At 42.5% G+C, this 13606-nt stretch overlaps 2 protein-coding genes across 5 annotated transcripts in view; both read left to right on the forward strand.

The window, feature by feature from the left end:
• The window catches only part of CEMIP (cell migration inducing hyaluronidase 1), a 142702-nt gene that overhangs the window by 26019 nt on the left and 103077 nt on the right, over positions 1–13606 (forward strand). The gene's annotated exons all lie outside the window — the stretch shown is intronic.
• LOC115658414 (cell surface hyaluronidase-like) overlaps positions 1–13606 on the forward strand; it is a 64723-nt gene that overhangs the window by 25688 nt on the left and 25429 nt on the right. For all 3 annotated transcript variants that reach the window (XM_030577273.1, XM_030577274.1, XM_030577275.1), the window contains one exon: positions 9229–9437. In XM_030577273.1, the coding sequence (XP_030433133.1) occupies positions 9229–9437 (209 nt within the window). The remainder of the gene's footprint in view (positions 1–9228; positions 9438–13606) is intronic.

Below are 13606 nucleotides of genomic sequence, written 5' to 3' on the forward strand. Positions count from 1 at the left end.
TGGTATGTCCTGGGACACCCAGCTAGGGTACTGAGGGAAAGCATAGTTAATAATATGGACTGGAAGCCAGGATGGCTTGACTTAATCACTTGGTGCCCAATCCTGGAGCCCTTTCTTCTTGTGAATGAGGCTCCAGAATTAGGCCTTGACTTCAATTTCCCTATGTATAAACAGAGGCTGAGTAATATTTACTTGGTTATATAACAGGAGGATTATGATGCTCAGTTTGTAAGTATTTGTAAAGAGCCCTGAAAACAAGAAGGCCTGTCTTTGTGCTAAGTAGTAGTATGAATCATATTACTCCTAAAGAGAAAATGAGCAAATACAGTTGCCACTTCAGTGAATACAAATGTATGGATTATGAATGGAAATAACTAGTTTTTTGCATTCTTAGGGCCCTTTTGACTAAAAACACATTAATCATCCCAAGTGGTGTTATATTTATTATTTACCTGGCAACTGTTAGGTGCTGTGCAATCACATGAGAAATTGAACACGAGGCAGCAGATGTACCTGGCAAGGTGTGGGTTGTGTTTATAAAGCTGGCATCTGAGCCCAGGAGATGAGATGTGTCTCACGAAAGGAGCTGTAATATTCTCCTCTCTGATCTTTGATATTCTTTCTTCACTTGTGGGGAGATGGGCACTTCATTTCTGCAGTGGCACAGTGCAAAAGAGACATACCATACACAAGAAGAATTACATTGAAAATGCTTGACCCATTCATTAAAGTGACCTGTTCTCCAGACGGAATATCTTCATTTTTAATGATCAAAAAATGTAATCAAGACTGCCTCCCCAAGTGTTCCCCTCCCCCCAGATAAACTGATGGATATAAGACAGGAGGGTATATTTGGGGGGTGGGAAGGTGGGAATATGGCCTTAAAGTCCACAGTATGTACTGTGAGGGCACATGTTTCTTTAAGAAGATTCTTGTATGTCTGATGTGGCATACTGCACATGCACTTCTCTTGCATTCATTAGCCATCCCTATGACAGCTAAAGTATAGTATAGCACAGAACAAAATCCTGCCTAAGTTATTCAAGACTGTGCAGTGTTAGAGGTGCCCCCATACAGTACTGATTAATCAGGTTTGTTTTGTCAGTGGAGCACACAGCTAGCTATTTCAAAGTATAAGCCTGATCTTGCCCAATTGAAGTCCAGTGAGGGTTTTTGTTGCTGACTTCAGTGGATATAGGATTGGGCTCATATGTAGCAACCCCATAAATCAGATTGTGTGTGAGAAAGAGAGAGGAAGTGTGAAAGTGAGAGAGAGAGGCATCACCATCTCTGGTGACTCAAGGGTTAAATTCAGAACGATAAACAAGTTGGAATCTATATTTTTATTTCTATTTATACTCTTCCCATTATGGCACTCTACAGTGTGAGGCAGTTTTTCCACCATAGAAACTTTCCTTGGCTGAGTTCAGGCAAGAATAAACATTCACTTCCCTGGGATCTGTCCCTTACCAGCTCCTTTCACCCAATCAGCATCCAGCTGGGTGAATAAAGTACATACTAAAAACTTCACTTTATGAGCCCTTAGGTGGGGAAATCAATATGAATCTGAAATGAAAGCAGTGAAGGTCGTTGGTTCTACATAATAGGAGTTGATTTAATTTGCAGAATAGTCATTTGAATACTTTACTGCAACACCAGAGTTGCTGGGTCTGATTTGTGTGTGTGCTAAATCGGGCACTACATATCTCAGTTCAAAAGCATAAAGGAATGAACCCAATCCTGGAGAAAGACGAGGAAGCCTTTGGTTTACTTTAGTCTTAGAAACTCCATTACAAAATGTGCTTTTCTTTCCCCTCCCACGTAGCTCTAAAAGACAAGACATTATAGTCGTCCATGGCACAAGCAGGTGAAAGTGTAATTTCAGTCAATGGGAGTTGTTGCTCTTTACACAGCTGAACTGAGACGAAGGTATTTAGATTAGGGATGGGCAAGCTAGGTCATATAAAATATGAACCAAACCCTTCTTTTGGAACTTAAGCCAATTTTTTTTTTTTTTTAGAAAGTTTTAATAGTTCAGTTCACTGCTTTTTTCAGTTCACTGCTTTGGCTTTTCCCCCCTTGGTTTTGATGAGCACCCAAAGTGGAAATGCTATAGAAAAGTCCATTCCTCCTGCAGTTTTTCTAACTCAGCCAAGTTTTGAGGACAAACTGGGAGCTTGTCATTCCTAAGAGTTCTCTGGTCTGATTTTCTCACCTCATGTTGCTTTTCTCTAGCCTACCTGAGGCATCACTGTGTGAATTCCAGAGCTGTCTTTGTTCCTATATTCCCTTACTCCCTCCTATAAGCAGCCAGCATCACAACCCCTTACCTCTGCTGGTTTCAGATTGCTGCCTGGATGGAGCTGCCAGCAGGGGTCCCTGAGAAGCACCAGCACTTTCATTTCCAATATTGCCAACTTCACATACTTAAAAATCATGAGATTAAAAAAAATTCTGGGGGCTTTTATTTGCTTCCTTAGTTTTGAGCCTTTAGGATTCAATGTTTTCATGCTTTACTCTGCTGGAAACTTCCTTTCTGTTTTTAATGAAAACTGAGCTTTCTATAATATGATTCCATGAGCTGGAGCTTTAAGAAAAATACCAAACATAACAAGACTTTCAATAAAATCATGATCGTTGGTGACTCTGAGTTTCCTACAGAGTCTCTAGGACACACTTAAATTCTGTTGGTCCAAGAGTGACTTGGGCACTTTAAAATTGCCCAGTGCCACATTGACTTCAGCTGAGCAGTTAATCCAGGTTTTTATTCTCTTTTCACATGCCTTCCAAGCAGCACCTGAGGTGTTAATCAGATGAAGCTAGGAAACACTTATTTTTTTAAACTACTAGTTGGCAGAACAAGCTATTTTCTGATGTAAGCACTAAAAGATAGGGGAATGCAGCAGAGTTGAGGCAGTATAATTTATGGGTCACACTACAATAGATGTCCTGCTATTATAAAAATTTAGAGCAATTATTATTTATTTTTAATCAATTCAGCCCACTTGGTCCATTTTTCTTCATTCTGTTGAGGTATTCTAATAGAGGCAGGAAGTTGTTCCATTTCTCTTAATGCTTTTATTTTATCAAACACACTTCTAGAGTGGATATTTGCATCCTTTCTGCTTAGTTATATATATTTTTTCCACTGGCATCTGTTCAATGCCTATTCACCCAGTTATGACTTTGATATTTCCATCATCATTTCTGAGTGCATACACTATAAAACACCCAAGAAATATTGCAGGTAGCTGCTCTCAGAATTTTTCTAAACCATGCTAGGAAAGGTTGCTTTTTGAGAAGATTATAGAATCCATTAGGGCTCGATTTGAATCATTGGGATCTAAGGAGGCTTAAAACCTCACAGAGTTGAATCCTTAAAAAATGAAAAGTTAACAAGCTTTCTAAGCTAGTTGTGTCTTCAGGTGCAATTAGGGGATCACATTCTGATCTCACTTACATGCCAGTGTAAATGCAGAATAACTGCTGACTTCAGCAAAGCTGCTCTGGATTCATGCTGGTGTAATGGGTATCTGAATCTCTCCCAGCATGTTTTATGGAACTAAAAAGGGATCTTCCAAAGAATATTGAGGTCTTCAGTATAGTTGGCCATTGCAAGCTGTATAACTCCATAGACTAAAATTCTTGTCATGGAAAATAGCTCTTCTTCTGGAAGTTACCAGCTTTTCAGGCTCATGTATGGGCTCTAAAGGATTACTGAAGAAACACCTGCACGTTAGATATTACCCAAGGTTTTGTGCTTAGTTTTGAACTTCGGATTGAGGTCTGATGCCCATCAGTCAGCATTATAGCAGGAATAAAAACAGTGGCTGAATTAGACCATTAGACGGGAAACAGATATTGCCTTAGTCGAGAAGTCAAGAATTTATTGTGTTTATATACCTTGTATGTTGCTTATCTTCACACTCTTTAGCCAAGTGGATAATAAATAACATGTGAGTTATGAAGAGAACTCAATAATTTCACAATCTACTAAGTAATCTCCCAGTGTAAACTGAGATGGGACTAAATCCTTCTGGATTACCATTTTAAGCACAGCTAAATGAGCCATTATAAGATTCCCTTTAGGATTCTTCTTACTAAATAGCTGTCTCTTCTCCTTGTGCTAGATCAGGCTCTCATCACTCTTCACATTTTAGAATATTTTGCCCACTCCTCTTCCTCCTGTTGGATTGATTATTTATTTAAGTAAACATATATGCTGGAGTGAAGGGAAGCTGGGTTTCTATTATTCTAGAACAAAGTTCTCTTGCTATATCTCTTCTTCCTCCCTGGAAAGAGATGATTAGTTCACATATACCAAAGTTCTTGCTCCAGAAATATATGGAGATTTGGGGGGTTTTTCAGTTTCAAGTGAAGAGAGTAAAGATGTCGTGGAATAAAGGACTGAAGAAAAGGAAAGGGACTTTGTCATGACACTATAAGAAGAGTAGGCAGATATTGGCGTTTGTGTCAAGTTTTCAGGAGACTGGGCTGCTTAGGGTAGTGCTATGCAGTCTACATGTAAAGTCTACATTGCAAAGAAGAACCTAGGGCTGGCCCATGTCAGCCGACTCTGCCTTGCAGAGCTCAGGCTGTGGGGCGGTTTCACTGCTGTGTAGGCTTCCGGGCTCAGGCTGGAACCTGGGCTCTAGGACCCTTCCAGGTGCAGGAGAGTTCCAGAGCATGAGCTCCAGCTTGAGCCCAGAAGCCTACACAGCAATGAAAGAGCCCCACAGTCTGAGAGCCACCAGCCTGAGTCAGCTGGCATGGGCCAGCAGTGGGTGTCTGGTTGCTGTGTAGATGTTTTGACTTCAGCCAGTGCAGTAGTAACCACAAGTTGTTGTCTATTTTGGGGCTATATAAAATAGACTAAGTTCAATCCACAGTGAGCCGGCTTCCAAATCATGAAATCACTGCTAGAACTAGTGCTAATCGGCATCCTGGATAGCAGACTCAGCAAAGTCGGGGATTGAATAGGCAGAGACTTAGATTATGTCTACATTACAGACCTTAGAGTAGCACAGCTGTATCGCAGTAAGGTCTAGCCACTCTATGATGACAGGAGACAGCTCTCCCGTCGGCATAATTAAACTACCCCCACGAATGGCAGTAGCCATGTTGGCAGGAGAAGCTCTCCCGCTGACATAGCACTGTCCACACTGGCACTTTTGGTGGTGAAACTTACATCAGTCGGAGGAGGGGAGGATGGGGGGAAGGTTCACACTCTTGACCAACAAAAGTGCTAGTGTAGACATAGCCTTAGCTCCTCTCCAGGTCAGGAATGAAATCCACAGACAGGGTGGCATGGGGAAACTTGCAGTGAGGCTTCTTTATTCAGTTCCATGGATAACAAGAGGACTTCACTGTGAGTCTGATACTTGAGCTCCCGTCCCCTAAACCTTTTGGCTTCACTGGGGCTGCACATGAGTGCAAAGGCCTGTCTGCATGGAGTTCATTGCTGGATTAGGAATTCAGCATTTTATATTTTAATAATAAAAATGAACAGGCAAGTTTCAAAGTATCCAGCATGTGTAAACTCTGTACTGTGTAGCTAAAAAGATACTTGATTAAAATTCTGGAAATCCTGCGTGTGTTGGCTGGAATGGGAAATGAAATAAGTTTACAAATATTTGTAGCTAACCGCAAGGCTTGCATTTTTATTCATTGACAATGATACAGTGTTTATAAAGCAATTGTAATTATTATACTTTTAGTTAAGCCTGTAACTTTGTCCCAAGACATTAAGAAAATTTTCCTGCCAGATAACTTATCTGACACAAGATGATAAAGAACATAGTTTGGAAGCATGTCGTAAACTCTTCTATCCTTTCTTGTTAAACCTATTAACAGTAAGTGCAGTGGACAGCCTAGTTCACAACCCTTTACCACTTCTTTTCAGCAGCTAAGTATTTAGGATGCTTTTCTTTTCCATCCTGGAATGTAAGGATTTTCAGCCTATCCTGAGACATGTATTTGGGGGTCGGGGGAGAGCCATGGAATACAAAGGTTAGAATGACATGATGAATACTACTGACTTTCATGTGGAAAGAGGTCTAGAGAATTATTTTGCAGTGTCAGACATGATGCCAACATTCCGTACTCAGAAAAACACCATTCAGGTCAAGAATAATACATAAATTCAAAGACACTAAGGCGAGAAGGGCCCATTATGATAATCAAATCTGACCTCCTGTGGTGTGGGTTATACAGAATTTCAACCTGGTGGCAGTGACTGTGATCAGCACACTGTTTTAACCTCCTGACCTGGGGCTTGTATGTAAAGGGCAAACAGATTTTCTTGAGTTTCATAAATTAAAAGAAGTTTTTCATTTAAACTTAAGACATTTGTTTTTGCTTGAGCCATTGAGGAGTGAGCAAATGTGCTTCACTTGGGAAATTTATTTTACTAAATTATGATTTGTGGTTTCAACAGTGGGAGGGGGAGGAGGAAGGAGAACAAATTTAATTCTAATATTTAGTCTGATCCTAAAAGATGCCAGCCCCCAGTGGTACTTTATGTACTGCCAGGGCCAGAGATGTAATTATGATTACTCTGGAGCAATCCTATCTAAGTCAATGTAAGTGAGAGCAGGATTTGAGCAAATGTCTAAAAATTATGGATCAATTTTTTTTGAATGATCTCTTGTGACTTTAGGCCAAATTTTTCAATCTTAGGTGCCTACAGTAAGGCTGATAACCCCATAGTTATACACTTAACCAAATTTTCAGGGGCACTGAGTATCCTCAGCTTCACTGAAGTCAATAGGACCTGAACGTGAAAATCAGGTCACTTTTGTTGTTTGTTTTGTTTGTTGTGGAACTCAGAGTCTGCCTATAGACACCCAGGCATGAAATCTCAAGCTGAGACGCTTCCAAAAATATCATGCCACAAAGCAGATCACAAGTTACATAACCCCTGTGCTGGACTCCCCACCACTTTCTCTTATCAAATCATTTTTTTTGTCACCAAGAAGTTAGATTTCAAGAAGGAAGCAGCAACTGGATGCAACATTTTAAGCTGTATGTTATGCCTGACAGAAAAGTGATGTGCAGGCCATACCCAGCTTCTTGGCAGCGGTGGCTCTAGGCATTTTGCCGCCCCAAGCACGGCAGGCAGGCTGCCTTCGACGGCATGCCTGCTGCCCTTGCGGGCAACCGGCAGAGCGCCCCCAGTGGCTTCCCACCCCAAGCACTGTGCTTGGTGTGCTGGTGCCTGGAGCCGCCCCTGCTTCTGGGCTGTGGTTCTGCACATAGTCTGTGTTATGCCCATGGAGCAACTCCTTTTTAAATACACTATGTTCTCTGTTAAATTATTATTATGGTAGGACCTAGAGATAAGATAAGGTCCCTAATGTGCTTGATCTTGTACATACCCTAGTAAGAGACAGTCCCTGCCTTCCTTGAAGAGCTTATGGTCAAAATAGACAAAGCAGACAACAGATTAAAGGGGAGAAGAGGCACATAAAGGTGAATAGCCTAGGGTCTCACAGGTGGTTAATGGCAGAGCTTTGATCAGAATCCAGGTCTCCTGACTCCCAGTCCAGTGCTCCGTTTACTAGTCTTTGTTGCCCCCCACACATTCTCCCCAGTGGTAATAAAAGCTGTTGACAGAGGATTGTCCCCATTTTGCTCTGCTTCAGGGTGTGAAATCTTTGTTTCAGGAAAAGGTAGTACTAAATTAATTTTCTTGTAGAAACAAGCTCATTCATGTGTGCTTTTTTTTATTTAAAAATTTAAAGTGCTAGTCAGCTGAAGATGGGTGCACTTTTCCTTTTGACCGGTATATGAGAGAGTGAAGCATGATTGTATGTGTATGTGTCCTAAGCTGCTCCCAATTTATTTTAAATCGTCCAGGGAGTGTGGCTGCACTGCACAATGTTTTAAAGTGCTAACATTACATTAGCAGATCTGAATATACCTATCCAGCTACTGCCTTGGTATTCCTGGTATGGGAAGGCTGCTGTATGTTAGAAGTTCCACTTAAAGCAGGGGTGGGCAAACTTTTTGGCCTAAGGGCCACATTGGGGTTGCTAAACAGTATGTAGGGCCAGTAGGGAAGGCTGTGCCTCCCCAAACAGCCTGTCCCCTATCTGCTCCCTGTCCACTGACTGCCTTGACCCCTATCCACATTCCAGACCCCTGACAGCTCCCCCCCCCCCGGAATCCCATGCCTATCCAACCCCCCCATCCCCTGACACACACCCCCGAACCTCCACCCCATCCAACCGCCCCCTGCTCCCTGTCCCCTAACCACTCCCCGTGGATCCCACACCTTATCCAACCCCTCCGCTCTGTGCCCCATTACCATGCTGCTCAGAGTGGCAGGACTGGCTTATGGGAAAGCCTGGGAGGTGAGCGGGCACAAGCCGCGCAGCCCAGCAAGAGCGGCAGGCCAGAGCGCTCCCCGTGCAGCAGCGTGGCTGTGGGGGTGGGGGGAACAGTAGAGGAGGGGCCAGGGACTAGCCTCCCTGTCCAGCAGCTGAGGGGCTGGGCCGGACCATCCTGCTGGCCGGATGTGGCCCGCGGGCCGTAGTTTGCCCACCTCTGACCTAAAGGCCAAAATAGCTTTTCAACAAAAATTGGCTTTCACATGAAGCTAGAGTCAGGGCAAAAATTCATTCTTAGGAATGTGCTGAGCCAATCCACATCCTGATCCCTGTGAGGGAGGGGTGCATCTGTTAGGCTCAGTGCAGAAGAATAGTGCTGTGGATCATGTAACACACTATTTGGAACGTGGGAAAGTTTACGAGGACCCTAGTTGTATGTTCCAGCCCCCAAATGCTTCAGAGTGGAATAGACGTGGATTCCACAACAGATTATGGGTCTGATCCAAAGTCCATTGAAGTCGATGAAAGACCTCCAAAGACCTCTGTGAACTTTGGATCAGGCCTGTGGCCATTCATTTAAAATGCAATTGTTTTGCATTTATAAGGGAAAAAAGCACCTAGTAATATTTTCTGAATCCCCCTTTTTTGCTTCGAGTTTGAGTTGTAAACATTGGTTGGTGCTCTGGTCTTTTTGTACGCCATAAAATGACATGCAGATAGCTACAAAATCTGGTTTTGATGTACTGCATTACTGGAGTCAGAAATGTTTCGGTGGCTTTTGGAAAGTTCTGAACGTTCCATCAGCAAAGCCATTTAAAGGAAATGATGATCAAACACAGATGTTAAGGTGAGACCCGGCTGGCTTAATGAATGTTTGTTTATTTTTTTTCACCCTCAGCTTTATATTCAGGCCAGACGTCCTGAGAATCTGACCTTATCTATTGCCAGAGCAACATACCATTCTCATCCCCTAAGGCTGCAGGGAGTGAATAGAGGAGTACCATACCAACAGTACCAACCTGTAGTGATGCTGGAGCAGGCCTATACCATTCATTGGGATGGGAGAGCACCCGAGGATGTCATTCTGTACCCAATCAACTTCAACAGGTACCACCCAAGATTTCCTTTTGAATGTGTTCTGTCTCTGATGTGAGTATTGCTGTGATGCTTTTCCAGGTCCAGCTGATTTTATCTTTTGGCACAATATCAGCAACTTCTGAGAGAGCTACAGTAAGTTGTTTATGACAGACACAATTACAAACAAATGCCTCTGTGTTCACTTTACTGCAGCCTTTCTGATGTGCGGAGACTTTTCTCCTTCCAGTAAGTTTTGAAATAAAATCCAGCTTACAACTAGCATGCTGTCCCTGAAATCGGATCCAAAGGAGACCTCGTGCTCTTTCTCATTTGTTCACACTAGTTGCTGCACACCCAATTTATTTCCCATAAATATAAAGTGTAGAATATGAAGTGTGTAGAAATGTATTTGAATGTGTATGGAGAGTCACATTTTCTCTGTCCTAAACACTGCAATTTCATTTTTTACTTGTATCAAGTTTAAAAATATCAGGAGTCTGCTGAAATATTTCAAAACTGATAAAACTCTGTTCTGTTCCAGTTTCCATGTTTTCTTGCACCTCCTCTATATAAAACTGGGACATATGCACTTTAGACTTATTTTTCCCCTGCAGGTTGTTCCATTCTCCCTCCTCCCCCCCAATCTCTCCTGTTTTGACTATTGGGTAAAGGGACTGATTCTTGTCACATGTACACGGGTTTTACATTGGCATGCATCCATCCACTTCAGTGCAGCTGCACCTGATTGGAACTGGTGTAATTGAGAGGAGAGAGAGCCTCACAATATGTGAGTCACACCCATTATTTACATTGTCAAAATAGATACTTGGGTACTACAGTGATAAGCAATATAGAAAACCCTATAATTGACACACAGGTTCTTTAGCACATATGACTTCTTGAGTCCTGTTAGGATGATACAGTAAAAGAGCAGAGTTGTGCAAACAAACTCTTGCATTATTACGTTTTGCCTTAATCATGTAGGGCAGTGTTTCCCAAACTTGGGAGGCTGCTTGTGTAGGGAAAGCGCCTGGCAGGCCAGGATGGTTTGTTTACCTGCCGTGTCCGCAGGTCTGGCTGATCATGCTTCCCCGTGGCTGCGGTTCGCTGCTTCAGACCAATGGGAGCTGCCGGAAGCGGTGGCCAGTACATCCTTTGGCCCACGCCACTTCCAGCATCTCCCATTGGCCTGGAGCAGTGAACTGCGGCCACTGTTAAGCACGATCGGCCAGACCTGCGGACATGGCAGGTAAACAAACTAGGCCAGCCCACTAGGGGCTTTCCCTACACAAGCGACATCCCAAGTTTGGGAAACGCTGACATAGGGCAAGAGTCACAAAGTATTTAGGTGCCAAAGATGCAGGTAAGCATGTAGTGGGATTTTCAAAAGTGTATAAGCAGGTTAGGAGTCTTTGCATCTTTAGGTGCCTATATACCTTTGCAAATCGAGCCCATAGAGAATATCTAACTCTGCCCCTCCAAGACAGTTAAATTGCACAGGTTTTAGCTGAAGGTAGCATTTTTGGCTCTGTTTTGAATGGTGCTGGTTTCCTTGAATTTTTGTGCTGAATTTTTTGGGTCAAATTCTGCCCAAATTTGTAGGCAGTGCTCATACAGCAGAGGTGTTTATGCTTTGCCCAACCAAAATCCATTTTGAATACCTGCTGGTAGCTTTGTCCAAATGACTCTCTGCTGCTGCCGGAGAGGGACATTCTCAATCTCCAGTATGGAGATGCTGTTCATAGACATCATGTATCCCAGCATGAACTGCTCTATCATACTCCCAGCAGCCTTCCCCAGTGACTGTGCTGAGGTGTAGTCTCTGCAAACTTCTCCTATGATTTAAAGAGGAAGGTAGATATAGGCCATAGTGCAAGTCCCAAGATATGTGTGTTGTGTATGTGTGTCACATCTCGCACACTCTCTTGCCATGGAGGAGCTATTAATGTCTAAGAGTTTTCAACATCTTGTACTTTCACAGAGAAGAAAAGTCAGTTTGTCATCTGTGGACAAGCCCTAGTTTTGTCGTTTATTTTTCTATTTTAAAAGTAATTTTCCTTGCAATTATAGAGCTAAATCCTCAGCTGGTGTAACTAGTGACTCCAGGGGAGCCAGGCCAGTTTTTACTCCAGTTGAGGCTCTATCCCACAGTATTAAAACAGATTCAAATTTATACGCAGCCCCAGGGTCTCTGACAATACCCAGCCAGAGATCTGGTCCCTTATTCAGGCAGCAACATAAATCACGTATCATGTATTCAAAGCTCTGCAGTATGGTTGGTTTCACAAAAGACGACAACAAGAGAACCACAATCAAATCAGTTGAATGGGGGAAAGCTGCCTGTCCTTAGATTTTTATTTTTTTTTTTTCCCCCTGATCAAGAAACAGTTGTCAGGCTGTCTGGTTTGAAGAAATACACTGAAAGAAAACCACAATTTTGCTTCATATAAAACTACTTGCGACGCTTGTTTCTTTCTAGACTCTTGCTAGTAAGTCCCTGTTCATTCTGAATAGACTAGACCCTCTAAGTAGGGCAAGAACTCGAATGATGTAATGGGAATGATGAAGAGTTTAGGCTGCACAGGGGAAGCACTGAGAAAAGAGGTTCTCGTGGAAGGGAAAGTAACTGAGGGGAAAAGACGATTTTGATTAAAAACACTCTCAAGTATTTCCAAAGTTGACCGTTGCTTCGGTGCAGCATTCTTATTATTTTTAGAATGGAAGAAATAACAAGTCAAGATGTAGACAATCCAAGTTAGACCCTTTGGGAAGTTTTTACCTGCCTTAACATTTCTTTCTGTTTGTTTTTAAACACATAGTACTGTGAATAATCAGCCAAAAAATAAACACTCTCTTACCATAGTGAAGAATGTACAAAGTGCTATTGAGCAAAACCAAGGAAAATGAATGATAAGCTTAATAGCAGTGTCTTGGGAGTAGTAATTGCAGTGCAGCTTTATTAAATCATTACGTTATTTTTACCTGGCATTGGTAGAGCAGCAGATAGCTACATCAGGGATACTGATGTTTCAGCTAGACAGCACTGGTGTTTCTGGAATAACTATTTTGAGTTGACTAAAAGAAGGTCAAGGGGGAAATAAAGAATTTGACAGTGGGATGCGTACCAGGGTTCGGATTGCTCCAGCAGTCAGGCATAATACTGGTGCGGAATACTTGTCTGGTTAACTCCTTCATTGCCACCAGAAATTCCATAAATCCCCACAGCGGTAATTTACATTTAGTTCAGATATCTGTTTAAGACAGTGATACTCAGATCTCAGTGGTTCAGGAGCCAAATTTGTGATCATCACTGCCCAACGGAGCCACAGTAGCATGAATTCATTGTTTCATATTCTGTGTACGTGTGAATGAATGTACTCGGAGCAAACTGACTGACCAGGTAGTTTGCAATTGGTTAATAACATAGTAAAAGCATCCTGATTGGTTAATAATTAATTCGCACAGTGAGTGGCAGGAATCACAGTAAAGAGCCACTTGCAGCTCCTGGCCCTCAGTCTAAGTATCACTGGTTTAAAAGCCTGGAGCACTGAAATTCACTGGGTGGGCCAGAGGGGTAAATCGACATGCCTCAGTTGGAGTTAATGCAAATTTACTCCAGGTGAGAATCTAACCCGTTGTGTCCAGCAGCACTGCACAAGCATGTGTCTAGGATGCTATTTGGAACCCAAGCACTTAGGAGGAGCCCTCCCTTTTATTTGTGACTAGCTGAGGGCGTGTCATGGATGTACCTCTTCAGTGCTGATTTTGATGGCTACATGAGGATTACAGTAATTGTGACACTCCTCCCCCCAAAATTCCTTCAGTTACCACTAAAAAATGTAAATAGGATTAAGGAAATCAAACAAAAACTTGACCTTGTGAACCACGACTTGCTGCCATCTGTGGCTCTGGGGTGGAAACTCTTGTGCAGGCATGTTGCATGAAGAAAACTGATTTCCTTTCCAGTGAGAAATCCATGTGACTTGTTGGGTATGGCAGCTGGTTCATCAGTTGAATTGATATAGAAAACCACAGTCATTAAGATCTGCAGATTGAGCTTTAAATTAGTGTTGGGCATGTACAGGTTGGCTCAGAAAGGAACATTTTTTTGTTTTTGTTTTCTAGTGCATAGGGTAGTCAGGTGGATTTGAGTTGTATTATAAGGATAGGATGAAGGTGTGCTGTTGAGATCTTTTGAA

Source organism: Gopherus evgoodei, chromosome 10 (genome assembly GCF_007399415.2).
Source record: "Gopherus evgoodei ecotype Sinaloan lineage chromosome 10, rGopEvg1_v1.p, whole genome shotgun sequence".
Classification (NCBI taxonomy): domain Eukaryota; kingdom Metazoa; phylum Chordata; order Testudines; family Testudinidae; genus Gopherus; species Gopherus evgoodei.